General features: G+C 41.3%; 1 protein-coding gene across 4 annotated transcripts in view; it reads left to right on the top strand.

Annotated features, from left to right (window-relative positions):
• Window positions 1-16,033, top strand: part of LOC121541681 (regulator of G-protein signaling 3-like) — a 221,258-nt gene that overhangs the window by 132,680 nt on the left and 72,545 nt on the right. The window contains exon 1 of one of the 4 annotated variants that reach the window (XM_041850911.2): window positions 1,458-1,804. The exons of 2 other annotated variants lie outside the window; for them this stretch is intronic. In XM_041850911.2, coding sequence (XP_041706845.2) covers window positions 1,790-1,804 — 15 coding nt within the window. In that variant the 5' untranslated portion in view covers window positions 1,458-1,789. Of the gene's footprint in view, window positions 1-1,457; window positions 1,805-8,000; window positions 8,153-16,033 lie in introns of those variants that run through there. One more of the 4 variants, XM_041850912.2, reaches the window with a different exon arrangement.

Genomic DNA, 16,033 nt, shown 5'->3' on the forward strand with positions numbered 1-16,033 from the left:
ATGCACCTTTCTTTCTCTTTCTCCCTCATTCTCTCTCTCTCTCTCTCTCTCTCTCTCTCTCTCTCTCTCTCTCTCTCTCTCTCTTTCTCTCTCTCTCTCTCTCTCTCTCTCTCTCTCTCTCTCTCTCTCTCTCTCTCTCTCTCTCTCTCTCTCTCTCTCTCTCTCTCTCTCTCTATCAACTCTACCTGCTCCCCTTTTTTGTCTTTCTCTGTGTACACTATCAACACTATCAACACTATCAACACTATCATTACTATCAACACTATCAAAACTGTCAAAACTATCATTACTATCAACACTATCAACACTATCAACACTATCAAAACTATCAAAACTATCAAAACTATCATTACTATCAGCACTATCAACACTATCAACACTATCAACACTATCAATACTATCAAAAGTATCTTTACTATCAACACTATCAACACTATCAACACTATCAACACTATCAACACTATCAAAACTATCATTACTATCAACACTATCAACAACATCAACACTATCAACACTATCATTACCATCAACACTATCAAAACAATCAACACTATCAACACTATCAAAACTATCATTACTATCAATACTATCAACACTATATTTACTATCAACACTATCAACACTATCAACACTATCAAAACTATCATTACTATCATTACTATCAACACGATCAACACTATCATCACTATCATTACTATCAACACTATTAACACTATTATTACTATCAACACTATCAAAACTATCATTACTATCAATACTATCAACACTATCAAAACTATCATTACTATTAACACTATCAAAACTATCAAAACTATCAAAACTATCAAAACTATCATTACTATCAACACTATCAACACTATCAAAACTATCATTACTATCAACACTATCAAAACTATCAAAACTATCAACACTATCAACATTATCAACACTATCAAAATTATCATTACTATCAATACTATCAACACTATCAAAACCATCAACACTATCAACACTATCAACACTATCAAAATTATCATTACTATTAACATTATCAATACTATCAACACCATCATCACTATCAACACTATCAACACTATCAACACTATCAATACTATCATTACTATCACACTATCAACACTATCATTACCATCAACACTATCAACACTATCAAAACTATCAACACTATCAACACTGTCAACACTATCAACACTATCAACTATTTCCGCCAGTATCAACTGTGTGTCCTCTTTCTCCAACTGTTTTCTCTCTTATCTTTCTCTCTCACCTCCCGCCCCTCCTCCCAAACTCTTCCCCTTTTCTCATCGCCCCCTATCAACTCGCTTCCGTCCCTCCACCTATCAACTCTCACTTCTCTCTCTCCTCTATCTCCCTTCGTCATTCCATAACCCCTCACTGCTCCCCTCCCCCTCCTCCCCTCTCTTCCCTCTCTCCTCTTCCCCAGCACTAGTGTCGCACATTGGCACACACATTATAACCACACGGTGAGAGAGGCAGGACTGCACAACATCCAGACAGAAAGAGAGAGAGAGAGATAGATAGATAGATAGAAAAACAGAAAAGGAGAAACATAGAGACAGTGAGAGACAAAGAGAAGGACAGACAGAAGAGAGACAGACACACCACTAGAGTGTTTTTCACACCTGGATTTTCTGTCCTCTTTTGCTACTGTCCTGTGCATTTGTGTGTGTGTGTATGCCCGCACCCTGCTCTGGCAGAATTCCACTTAAACACATACACAGGGATCCTCCTTGACCTCACACACACTCACACACACACTCGGAGCATCCAGATGCCTGACTCTAAGGTACTGTACACACTGTGCTTCCTATTTTTAAGGTCAGGTATCGTACACCTGCAGATCTGTGTTTTGGTAGCGTTAGCGCAGATGGAAATTATTGGTGTGTGTGTGTGTGGTGTGAGTGTGTTTGTAAGTGTGTGTGGGTGCGTGCATGGCGCTTTGGAATGTCTCTGCATTACATTCTTTCTGCATTTTTCAGCTACTAACATATTCCTAATGCTTTTCTAATGCTTTAGGGACACCTCTGTTATGCTTCTCTAAATACTGTAATGGTACTCCATTAGTGTTTTCTCACTGTTTGATGTCATTAGAAACCAGATTGACCAGATTCTTCCAAATCTTAGATCAATTCTTCATCAGTTTTGGTTTTATTGTTTTTGGTTTGGTTTCATCGTAGGTCAGGAAAACATTATTGCCTATTATTTCGATTTCAAAGAAACCTTTTTAGATATACTGTGAGCTCCAAAAGTATTGGGACAGTGACACATTTGTAGTTGTATTGGCTTTGTACTCCAGCACTTTGGATTTGAAGTGATACAATGACTATGAGGTTAAAGTGCAGACTGTCTACTTTAATTTGAGGTTATTTTTATCCATATCAGGTGAACCGTTTAGCAATTATAGCAATTATAGTACATAGTCCCCCCATTTTAGGGGACCAAAAGTATTGGGACAAATTCACTTATATGTGTATTAAAGTAGTAAAAAGTAAAGTATCTGGTCCCATATTCATAGCACGCAATGACTACATCAAACTGTTTGTTTTGGTTGTGTTTCAGATTATTTTGTGCTCAATGGAAATTAATGGTAAATAATGTATTGTGTCATTTTGGAGTCACTTTAATGGTAAATAATAATATAATATGTTTCTAAACACTTCTACATTAATGTGGATGCTACCATGATTACGGATGATCCTGAATGAATCATGAATAATGATGAGTGAGAAAGTTACAGACGCACAAATATCATACCCACAAGACATGCTAACCTCTCACCATTGCAATAACAGGGGATGTTAGCATTTTTTGGGAGGTATAACATTTCATTATTCATGATTCATTCAGGATTATCCGTAAACGTAGTCTGAAAAGAGTTGCAAAATATGTCTCATGTGTAATAAATTGGCTCCATGGGAATAGGAATATACTGCATAGCCCCCAAAAGTTCTGCACAGACACAGACTAAAGCACACACACACGAACGGACGCACTCACGCACACACACGCAAACCCCATTTCGCTGGTCCCAGTCCGGTTACGTCGGAGCTGAGAGCCCCTCCTGTCTCAGTGTGCTCTGTCATCTGCAGCTGTTGAGATGAAAAGCACCTAAGAAAAGAGAAGAGAGAGAGGAAAGGGAGATGTTCACTAAAGCACAGTCAAGTATACTTAGGAGTGAATTAACATCACAGGGGGTTCCGATCAGCTGTTGTAATCTGCTTTTATTCAGTTGTTCCCTGTTATACTGTACACAGATGGGCTCTTTATCTCTTTCTTTAGGTTTTAGCTGGAGGTTCAGTGTTTGGTGCTCTGTTTCTGTTTTTACTCTTATGACTTGTCTCATGGGGAAGAGAGAGAGAGAGAGAGAGAGAGAGAGAGAGAGAGAGAGAGAGAGAGAGAGAGAGAGAGAGAGAGAGATATATGCTTCTTTCTCCCTTGGCCCTGGTATCTCTGCTTCACTGCCTGCTTATTCTCATGTCCATGTCTCGGAGAGGTGATCACTGGGCGGTGTGTGTGCCCCTTAATGTCTTGTCCAGGGACTGGGAATTGGGGGTGTTGTGCTCTAATGGATGTACACACACACACCAGTTCCTCCAGGATTTCGCAGGGATCTTTTGTGATAGTTGCGGGCAAAAATGCTAGATTTTGCTGCAGAAATTCTTACATTTTGCAAGGCAATATGTGATGATTTTGACCAATTTGTCGCAAAAATGTGGCTTGATTGAACCATATTACAGTTTTGTTTTTTTATCGCTTTGTTACTATTTTCACAAGTATGTGGTGAATTAAAAAAACTCTTAGCGCAAAACTCCAAACTTGTAACACTTGTAATGCAGCCAGTCTTACATTCACAACCATTCATTATGCATTCATTTTGTTTGTTGACATCTTTCACCACACAACCATTGATCCAAAAATACAGTGGCTTGCGAAAGTATTCACCCCATTGGCATTTTTCCTATTTTGTTGCCTTACAACCTGGAATTAAAATGGATTTTTTGGGGGTTTGTATTATTTGATTTACACAACATACCTACCACTTTGAAGATGCAACATATTTTTTCTTGTGAAACAAACAAGAAATAAGACAAAAAAAGTCAATACTTTGTAGAGCCACCTTTTGCAGCAATTACAGATGCAAGTCTCTTGGGGTATGTCTTTATAAGCTTGGCACATCTAGCCACTGAGATTTTTGCCCATTCTTTAAGGCAAAACTGCTCCAGCTCCTTCAAGTTGGATGGGTTCCGCTGGTGTACAGCAATCTTTAAGTCATACCACAGATTCTCAATTGGATTGAGGGCTGGGCTTTGACTAGGCCATTCCAAGACCTTTAAATGTTTCCCCTTAAACCACTCGAGTGTTGCTTTAGCAGTATGCTTAGGGTCATTGTCCTGCTGGAAGGTGGACCTCCGTCCCAGTCTCAGATCTCTGGAAGGCTGAAACAGGTTTCCCTCAGTAATTTCCCTGTATTTAGCGCCATTCATCATTCCTTCAATTCTGACCAGTTTCCCAGTCCCTGCCGATGAAAAACATCCCCACAGCATAATGCTGCCACCACCATGCTTCACTGTGGAGATGGTGTTCTCGGGGTGATGAGAGGTGTTGGGTTTGCACCAGACATAGCGTTTTCCTTGATGGCCAAAAAGCTAAATTTTAGTATCATCTGACCAGACTACCTTCTTCCATATGTTTGGGGAGTCTCCCACATGCCTTTTGGCGAACACCAAACGTGTTTGCTTATTTGTTTCTTAAAGCAATGGCTTTTTTCTGGCCACTCTTCCGTAAAGGCCAGCTCTGTGGAGTGTACGGCTTAAAGTGGTCCTATGGACAGATACTACAATCTCCACTGTGGAGCTTTGCAGCTCCTTCAGGGTTATCTTTGGTCTCTTTGTTGCCTCTCTGATTAATGCCCTCCTTGCCTGGTCCGTGAGTTTTGGTGTGTGGTCCTCTCTTGGCAGGTTTGTTGTGGTGCCATATTCTTTCCATTTTTTAATAATGGATTTAATGGTGCTCCGTGGAATGTTTAATGTTTCTGATATTTTTTTATAATCCAACCCTGATCTGTACTTCTCCACAACTTTGTCCCTGACCTGTTTGAAGAGCTCCTTGGTCTTCATGGTGCCACTTGCTTGGTGGTGCCCCTTGCTTAGTGGTGTTGCAGACTCTGGGGCCTTTCAGAACATGTGTATGTATACTGAGATCATGTGACAGATCATGTGACACGTAGATTGCACACAGGTGGACTTTATTTAACTAATTATGTGACTTCTGAGGGTAATTGGTTGCACCAGATCTTATTTAGGGGCTTCATAGCAAGGGGAGTGAATACATTTACATTCACCACTTTTCCGTTATTTATTTTTTAGAATTTTTTGAAACAAGTTATTTTTTAAATTTCACTTCATCAATTTGGACTATTTTGTGTATGTCCATTACATGAAATCCCCCAAATTAGAGGTTGTAATGCAAAAAAAATGGAAAAACGCCAAGGGGGATGAATACTTTTGCAAGGCACTGTATAAGTTTACTGTGAAATATAATGAGTACATTGGTTTAATCAACAAAACGCAGCACAATGATATCTGGTCAATTTAGTTATTTTAACAACCAGTTAATCCAATAGCAAAAACATTTAAGATACATGTTCCTCCGGCTGTTTATACAGGGTTCTACGGCTGTGCCCATAGGAGAACCCTTTTTGGTTAACATCTTAAGGATCGGACCCTTTTTTTCAATTTTCGCCTAAAATGACTGCCTGTAGCTCAGGACCTGAAGCAAGGATATGCATATTCTTGATACCATTCGAAAGGAAACACTTTGAAGTTTGTGGAATGTGAAATTAATGTAGGAGAATATAACACATTAGATCTGTTAAAAGATAATACAAACAAAAAAACATGTGTTTTCTATTTATTTTCTTGTTCCATCATCTTTGAAATGCAAGAGAAAGGCCACAATATAATTTTGCAGTTTAGGCACAATTTAGATTTTGGACACTAGATGGCAGCAGTGTGTGTGCAAAGTTTCAGATTGATCAAGTGAAGCACTGCAATACTGGACTATATTGTATCAAGTCTGCCCAAATGTGCCGAATTGGTCAATTGATACATTTTCAAGTACATAACTATAGAGAACATACAAAAATTATATGGTAATACAAAATGTTAGTTTACACACTCCCAGGAATGTCATACATGAGGATCATTAGCTTATACACTAAGTTTCACACATCTAGATGGCGGGGCTGGGTGGGTGTGGAGCCAGAGACAGCAAGGGTTCAAACTGTAGACCCAGTTCCTACATAAAAATGGATTTTATCAAGCAAAACCCTTAGGATGACAAATCAGAGCAAGATTACTGAACGTAAGTACATTATTTACCTTCAGAGGTGAATGTATCAAACCAGTTGCCGTGATACGTTTTTTGTTGTTGTGCACTCTCCTCAAACAATAGCATGATATTTTTTCACTGTAATAGCTACTGTAAATTGGACAGTGCAGTTAGATTAACAAGAATTTAAGCTTTCTGCCCATATAAGACATTATACGAAAGTTTGCTGTTACTTACAACAGTCATGCTAATCACATTAGCACACATTAGCTCAACTGTCCCGTATACGGGACACCGATCCAGTAAAGGTTAAAGATAGAACCCTTTTTGGGTTCTACATGTTGTTGTTTTTTTTTCTCTTTTTTTTAGGGTGGTTCTCCTATGGGGACAGCCGAATAACCCTTTTACTTTTGAGATAGCACCTTTTTTTCTGTGAGTGTACCTCTTGAGCTGTCTGTATCCTCCTGACTGGTGGTTATTATTCCCAATTTCAATTACGATCTTGTCTCATCGCTGCAACTCCCCAACTGGCTTGGGAGAGGCGAAGGTCGAGTCATGAGTCCTCCGAAACATGACCCGCCAAACTGTGTTCTTTAACACCCGCCTGCTTAACCCAGAGGCCAGCTGCACCAATGTGTTGGAGGAAAAACCATTCAACTGATGACCAAAGTCAGCCTGCAGGCGCCCGGCCCGCCACAAGGAGTCGCTACAGCCAAGTAAAGCCCCTCCGGCCAAACCCTCCCCTAACCCGGACGACCCTGGGCCAATTGTGCGCCTCCCCTATGGGACTCCCAGTCACGGAGGGTTATGACACAGCTGGAATCAACCCGGGTCTGTAGTGACGCCTCAAGCACTGCGATGCAGTGCCTTAGACCGCTGCGCCACTCGGGAGGCCCGGTGGTTCAGTACATTTTCTAAAGTCTACCAACCTTGCCTTCAGGCATGCCAGCTAAGATAGTTAGACAAGCTAGCTACTCTAACTTCATGGATAGCCTGAAATGGCTTCTTGGTAGCTAGTTATGTGGTTGAGAGATTGGGAACCTATCTGGGCTAGCTAAAGCCAACTCCATAAAATTGCTAGGTGGCTAGTAGTATTGCAGAGAAAAACAAAACAAAGCAATATATATATATATATTTTTAACAGGATACATTGATAATAAGAGTTGTGAAAATGTACAACAAAATTGCACAAAAGCGATACAAAAATCTGTATGCTGTAAATGTGCAGTGATTGTTTGAATTTGCAAGCCCTCTTTTTGTACTGCGATGATGGGTCAGTTTAATGCGATAATATTGCGAGGAATTACACGCACACGTACACACACACACACATACACTTATTCCTCTCCCCAGCTCTCTCTTCCTCTTTCTTTATCCCCTCCTCCCTCCTTCTCTCTATCTCTTGTTGTGTTTGCGCTGCTGGATGGGAGTCTCCCTACCAGTCCCCCAGGGCATACTCTCTCTCCCGCTTGCTCTCTCTCTCCTTCTCTCCGTTCAGCTTGGCAACAGAGGCGCAGTTCCTGCACTCCTCTAACTCACACTGATGGACGCACACAGCCATAGAACACACCACACACTCACACACACACTCTTACACACTCACCCTGACACACACCCTCATCAGCCACACACACACACACCACTGGCCGTTTGACTGAGAGGAGACTGGGCCACTTTACCAGAGATATGAAGGAGGAGTGTCTGTCTCTGTTTATTGGACTATAACTGGGAATCTCTCACTACAGGCGAAGTCTATAAAGATATACTATCTCCATATTGATACACCCACCTACACACTCCATAGGTGAGTCTGTAACTTTTAAAAGATAGAGGAAACTGCTTCTGTGTATTTATGAGGTAGCCTAACGTTGAATGCATGGGGGTTGTTTTGGATGGTTTTGTTGTTGTTGCTGGTATTCTTTGTTTTAGGAAGATAGGGAGTGGTTTTATTTTTATTACTAAAGGAAAGAATGAAAGAAAGAAAGATGAGCTGAGAAAAGACAATAAACGCAGGCTCTAGGTCTGTCACTTCAGGGCCTCATGTTTGGATAACCCGCATATTATTATCTACTTTTATGAAGTTTTGTTTTGTCTGTGCTCTCTCTCTCTTTTCTTAGTTAGTTTGTTTATTTTATTTTTTATGAATAAGTTGTTAAAATACAGAAATTTCAAATCAGCTCATATGCCGATAGATAAATCAGGTTGTGACTTGGTTTGGCCTTCTCCTTCTCTGTACTGTCATCGGAGTCCGTGAATCATAGAAGTCATTAAGTCATCTGCATCATCTCTGCAAGAGGATCGTCATGTGCTCACATGAGCTCACAGCTCTATGACTGTGTATATCCAGCCACAGCTCTCATTGACAGAAAGATCATGGAGAAAAAGAGAGAACAGAGAGATGGGAGAGGGAAAAACAAGGAACACACCAGGGAGACATTTTTTTATTTTTTGCCTTGTTAAAGCAGAACTGAACTCGAAAACCAACTTCTGTCATTTAAAACAGCATATGTGACATCGATATTAGTCAGAAACATTTATTCCAGTGCCAAAATTGACTAAAAAGTGCAAGTAAGTTAATTTTAGTCATAATGTCACTATTGCACAAAACAGAGGTTTGTGAGATTTCTGTACAAGAGTTCATCATGATTTATCTGAGGGTTGGGTTTTGATTTCAACAATGCCCTCTTACCCACTAACATGGGATAAACAGCTGCGGTGATTGAGGTCTATCCAATTGTACGGAAGAACACACAGACAGTGAGACAGACCTTCCCAGCTGTGCAGCGGATCGGACTTTGTTTACATAAGACAAAATGTATCAATTTTTTTTTTACAATTTTAGCTAGATGTAAAATTGCGAGACTAAAACCTCTGCAAAAACGTTACATTTATTACAGATGTCTTGATCTTAGATTCATTCTGACTATTTTGAGGAAGTGATACTGACTTTGTTCCTTTGGTGCCTCATATCAGTAACTGCCACATCGAACCACACCCCCATGAATTAAATCTTGTTTTTCTAAATGAGCGACAAAAAAACATGCAGAATCGGTGCGTTCAGTCGCTCTTTAAGATCTCACTGGCTAGTGTGAGTGTGTGCATACTGTGCGCATGAGCAACCAATGATCACACATCCTCTGTCAACCGTTTAGCAGTGTATCGACCTATAGAGGACAGGAATAGCAAGTGGTACGTATGTCAGTCATGAAGAACGTCTGTCAACATGTTTGTTCTGTGTTTCGATGAGGAGAGGGTGAGGGTAAGTTTACACGTTTATCTATTGAGAGAGAGGGAAGGAGGGTTGGGGAGATAGAGGCTGTGTCCAAAATTCTTCTTGCCTTATATTTTCTAAAAGTATACACTATGTACTAACCATAATACATACTCTTTAGAACACGGGTTAGTAAAAACATATGCAGTATGCAACACATAAACATACTAGGCTCATCCATACAGAAAATTGGGTTGTTCCTCACCATTCATAAATTTTGGTACAGCATTATCTATTTAAAAAATGTTCACATACTATAAAACATTCTATTTTCTCATACCCCTTAAGCCTACTATGTAGGACGCAAGTACGGGTAATCGGACACGGCCATAGAGATGGAGGAATGCGTTTGTAAAGTACAGTATTGTTACTTCACACACACAATCCATTCGTAACAACTGTAAAGATGGATACAGATATGGAGACATATGTGGAAACAGAATAAGATAGGAAGCAGCATAAAGAGAGAGAGAGGGCAGAGAAAAATAGGACACACACACCCAGATGGGGTGTGAATGAAATTGGGGTCTGTCGTGTGGGACATTTTTACGTCTGCAGCATTATCCATCAACCTTACCTCCCCCTCTCCCACTCTCTCCCAAGTCTCCTCCCTTCATCTCCCTCTGTCTCTCCCTGTCCTCTGTCCTTCTCGATCAATATCAATGAACACCACCCCTCTCTCTCTCTCTCTCTCTCTCTCTCTCTCTCTCTCTCTCTCTCTCTCCCTCTCTTCTTCATTCTGGCTGGTGTCATTGTGTTATGTGGCTGTGGAGGGGAATATCAATGGCCTTTACACACAAACACACACTGCGGCTAAAGGAGACAATCTACAGTAGGCATCGTTGTTGGGTGGAGGTGATTTAGCAGTATGTCCCTGTTGGCTCTGCCCTCTGCACAAATAAGATGTTTGTTTAACACTGAGGGCAGACACAGAAATACACAAACAATATGACGATTGCTCTGTGAGACACACACACTCACAAATGCGCAGCCACGCATGCACACACATGCACATACAAACACAAACCTGCCAAATGCTAAAGCGGTCATACCGAATTTGCAGGGGATGTCACACAGCTAGCCAGCTAGCCCCATAATCACGTCGCTGACATTTTTCCTCTGACCTTCTGCTGGGATTGATAATGTCTTTGAATGAACCTTGACCCCCAGAGATGGGCTGTCATATCAAGTGTCCATTATAAAATATGACTCTGTAAGGCACCATAATACAGAGACATAGAGCGTTGAGGTGATATTTTTTTGTTACTCTTCAATTTTTCATGACCTCATCCAGGAAGGAGACGAGCCGGAGGTTGGTGGAAAAAGTAGGCCCCTTGTTGAGCTGAAATATTAATGAAAATAGACTTGCTTTTAAGAAATATTATGCCCGATGCCCCCTGGTCCACTAAAGTGACTTATATTGTGTCGCTCCACGGACGGCTGTGTTTTCCTGTAAAATTGCTGTAATATTTCCCCCCATGTCACATAATGGTGTTGTATATGCTGTTCTATACCTTCACTTTCTCTTAGCAAATGGCAAGATACCTCAAGGGAAAAGAAAATGTTATCAACTGCATACTCTGCTCCTAGATCTTAATTGCAAGAATAATATAACTGCGGGAGTAATAAGCATTATTGAGTAATAACTTAGGTACAAGACAGAGTACAAACATTTAGAGAGTAGTAATAAACATATTCAGGAGAGTTATGAATCACCTTCTATATGGCTAGAGAACTTTCATTCTGGTCATAGCTACATTAATAATACAGTGAGGGAAATAAGTATTTCATCCCCTGCTGATTTTGTACGTGGTGTCTTTTATACAGGTAACGAGCTGAGATTAGGAGCACACTCTTAAAGGGAGTGCTCCTAATCTTAGCTTGTTACCTGTATAAAATACATCTGTCCACAGAAGCAATCAATCAATCAGATTCCAAACTCTCCACCATGGCCAAGACCAAAGAGCTCTCCAAGGATGTCAGGGACAAGATTGTAGACCTACACAAGGCTGGAATGGGCTACAAGACCATTGCCAAGCAGTTTGGTGAGAAGGTGACAACAGTTGGTGCGATTATTCGCAAATGGAAGAAACACAAAAGACCTGTCAATCTCCCTCGGCCTGGGGCTCCATGCAAGATCTCACCTCGTGGAGTTGCAATGATCATGAGAACGGTGAGGAATAAGCCCAGAACTACACGGGAGGATCTTGTCAATGATCTCAAGGCAGCTGGGACCATAGTTACCATGAAAACAATTGGTAACACACTACGCCATGAAGGAGTGAAATCCTCCAGCGCCCGCAAGGTCCCTCTGCTCAAGAAAGCACACATACAGGCCCGTCTGAAGTTTGCCAATGAACATCTGAATGATTCAGAGGAGAACTGGGTGAAAGTGTTGTAGTCAGATGAGACCAAAATCGAGGTCTTTGGCATCAACTCAACTCGCCGTGTTTGGAGGAGGAGCAATGCTGCCTATGACCCCAAGAACACCATCCCCACCGTCAAACATGGAGATGGAAACATTATGCTTTGGGGGTGTTTTTCTGCTAAGGGGACAGGACAACTTCACCGCATCAAAGTGACGATGGACGGGGCCATGAACCGTCAAATCTTTGGTCAGAACCTCCTTCCCTCAGCCAGGGCATTGAAAATGGGTCGTGGATGGGTATTCCAGCATGACAATGACCCAAAACACATGGCCAAGGCAACAAAGGAGTGGCTCAAGAAGAAGCACATTAAGGTCCTGGAGTAGCCTCCAACACTCTACTCAGCAAATTTGATGTAGTCTATCACAGTGCCATCCGTTTTGTCACCAAAGCCCCATATACTACCCACCACTGTGACCTGTACGCTCTTGTTGGCTGGTCCTCACTACATATTCGTCGCCAAACCAACTGGCTCTAGGCCATCTATTAATCACTGCTAGGCAAATCTCCGCCTTAGCTTGGTCACCATAGCAACCCCCACCCGTAGTATGCGCTCCAGCAGGTATATCTCACTGGTCATCCCCAAAGCCAACACCTCCTTTGGCCGCCATTCCTTCCAGTTCTCTGCTGCCAATGACTGGAACGAACTGCAAAAATCTCTGAAGCTGGAGACTAACTTTAAGCATCAGTTGTCAGAGCACCTTACCGATCACTGCACCTGTACACAGCCCATCTGAAATTAGACCACCCAACTACCTCATCCCCATATTGTTATTTATTTTGCTAATTTGCACCCCAGTATCTCTATTTGCACATCATCTCTTGCACATCTATCATTCCAGTGTTAATACTAATTGTAATTATTTTGCACTATGGCCTATTTATTGCCTTACCTCCATAACTTGCTACATTTGCACACACTGTATATATATTTTTTCTATTTTCTGTTGTATTTTTGACTTTATGTTTTGTTTTACCCCATATGTAACTCTGTGTTGTTGTTTTTATCGCACTGCTTTGCTTTATCTTGGCCAGGTCGCAGTTCTAAATGAGAACTTGTTCTCAACTGGCTTACCTGGTTAAATAAAGGTTAAATTAAATTAAATTAAAATTAAAATGCAAATCAATGTATAACATTTTTGACATGCGTTTATCTGGATTTTTTTGTTATTATTCTGTCTCTCACTGTTCAAATAAACCTACCATTAAAATTATAGACTGATCATGTCTTTCTCAGTGGGCAAACGTACAAAATCAGCAGGGGATCAAATACTTTTTTCTCACTGTAAATTAATAGTGCTCAGCAGGGATCCATCGCCGACCCCTGGAGAATGGAGCTGTTCTTGACCCAACCAACAAGTCATGGAGATACGTCACTCGCCGTGGAAATCAAAGAAAGCGTCCTCTGGCAACTGGGGTCTCCTTGGAGATGTTAAGCCCGGACCAGACACAGACCAGAAATGACTGCTGCCCTGGATCCAAAGGTTCCGGCGCCTTCTTCCTTAGGGGCTTCCCATTCAAGATCGGATCCGGAGGTACCTGCGTCTTCGTCCTCTGTTCTGTCTCCCTTGCCGGTGGCTTCTACCTCGGGTCAGATCCTCAGAGCTCCCACCCTCATCAGACCGTGAGGCTGCCTGAGAGACAAGCCCATTCAACATCACCAGCTGTCATCATCAGCAGCTCTATGGTGAGAAACATCTCGGTTCCTAATGCAAAAACCCTGTGCTACCCAGGAGCATGAGTACAGGACATCACAAGGCTGCTGTCATAGTCCATGTGGGGTCAAACGACATCAGAAGGGCTAGCTTGGAACATCTGAAAATTGATTTTAAAGAACTGATTTTAGCATTAAAAGACTCGAAAAAACGGCCAATCATTTCAGGTCCAGTACCATCATTGGGCCGCGGGTGTGAAAGATTCAGCAGGCTACTGGCATTACACATCTGGCTAAAAGATTACTCTAGCTCTGCTGGAATCACTTTTATATATAACTTTGACACCTTCTGGAAACAGAAGATACTCTACAGGAGTGACGGAGTCCATCCAAATAATCTTGGCTCCTGGACTCTGTCCACGCATTTCAAGGCTGCGTTGAAACAATGACTTATCAATGACCCAAGACCAGCTCAGTTAATCTCTACCATTGTGACAATGAGTCATCATAATGCTGCATCAAATGTACATTATCCTAGGGGCGTTGGCAGACACAATGTAATTAACTTCATTTATGTCCCCCTAATTGCCCTGAATACCTCTGTTGATCCTACAGCTATTGTATGCAGTAATCATGAGCCTATGAACCACGGGTTACACTGTTAGCACTGAGCCGGTGTGCCCTAGTAGGAAGACCATTGTGTGCAGCTCACTCTGCACTATAATCTCCAATATAAATAACATGAGCAAGTCTACTTCTGTAAAGCATTAAAAACAATCAAGCAACCCAGAAAAGTGAGAAAAATAGCCCATATTAATATATGCAGCCTGAGAAAAAAGGTCCATGAAGTCTTGTAACAGATGACATTCGTATTCTGACTATATCAAGGCTCAGGATAAGACCCAGATGCAAACGTTTATTTACAAAAACAGGGGGCAGGCAAACAACAGGTCAAGGGTAGGCAGAGGTCGGTAATCCAGAACAGTGTCACAAGGTACAGAACGGCAGGCATGCTCAGGGTCAGGACAGGCAGAATGGTCAAAACCGGGAAAAACAGGAACTAGAGAAAACAGGAGTACAGGAACAGTTTGACGAGACAAGACGAACTGGCAACAGACAAACAGAAAGTACAGGTATAAATACACAGGGGATAATTGGGACAAATGGGAGACACCTGGTGGGGGGTGGAAACAAGCACAAGACAGGTGAAACCGATCAGGGTGTGACATACTATCTCTGAAACTCACTTAGATAATACCTTTGATGATACAGTGGTAGCAACACATGGTTATAACATCTACCGAAAAGACAGGCGGTGTTGCAGTGTATATTCAGAACCACATTCCTGTAAAGCTTAGAGACGATCTCATGTTAGATACTGTTGAAGTAATATGGCTACAGGTTCATCTGCCTCACCTAAAGCCTATTCTTGTGGGAAACTGCTAGACCACCAAGTGTTAATAGTCAGTATCTGGATAATATGTGTGAAATGCTTGATAATTAATGTGAGTCATATTTTCTGGGTGATTTAAATATTGACTGGCTCTCATCAAGCTGCCCACTCAAGAAAAAACTGTAACCAGTGCCTGCAACCTGGTTCAGGTTGTCAGTCAACCTACCAGGGTATTTACAAACAGCACAGGAATGAAATCATCAACATGTATTGATCACATCTTTACTAATGCTGCAGAAATTTGCTTTAAAGCAGTATCCAAATCCATAGGATGTAGTGATCACAATATAGCCATATCTAGGAAAAAAAGTTCCTCAGGCAGGGCCTAAAATAGTGTATAAGAGGTCATACAATAAGTTTTGTAGTGATTTATATGTTAATGATGTAAAGAATATTTGCGTGTCTGTGTTGTGTACTGAGGAGCAACCAGATGCTGCACTTGACACATTTATGAAATTGCTTATTCCAGTTACTAATAAGCACGCACCCATTAAGAAAATGACTGTAAAAACTGTTAAATCCCCTTGGATTGATGAGGAATTGAAAAATGGTATGGTCTACTGGCTCAAATAGCCGACCAATCAGCCTGTACCAACCCTTAGTAAACTTCTGGAAAAAATTGTGTTTGACCAGATACAATGCTATTTCACAGTAAACAAACTGACAAAAGACTTTCAGCATTCTTATATTGAAGGACACTCAACAAGCACAGCACAGCACTTGTTGATTGATGATTGGCTGAGAGAAATTGATGATAAAATGATTGTGGGGGCTGTCTTGTTAGACTTCTGTGCAGCTTTTGACATTATCGATCATAGTCTGCTGCTGGAAAAACGTATGCGTTATGGCTTTACACCCCCTGCTATAATGTGGATAAAGAG

The sequence above is a fragment of the Coregonus clupeaformis genome, chromosome 27 (assembly GCF_020615455.1).
Source record: "Coregonus clupeaformis isolate EN_2021a chromosome 27, ASM2061545v1, whole genome shotgun sequence".
Taxonomy (NCBI): Eukaryota; Metazoa; Chordata; class Actinopteri; order Salmoniformes; family Salmonidae; genus Coregonus; species Coregonus clupeaformis.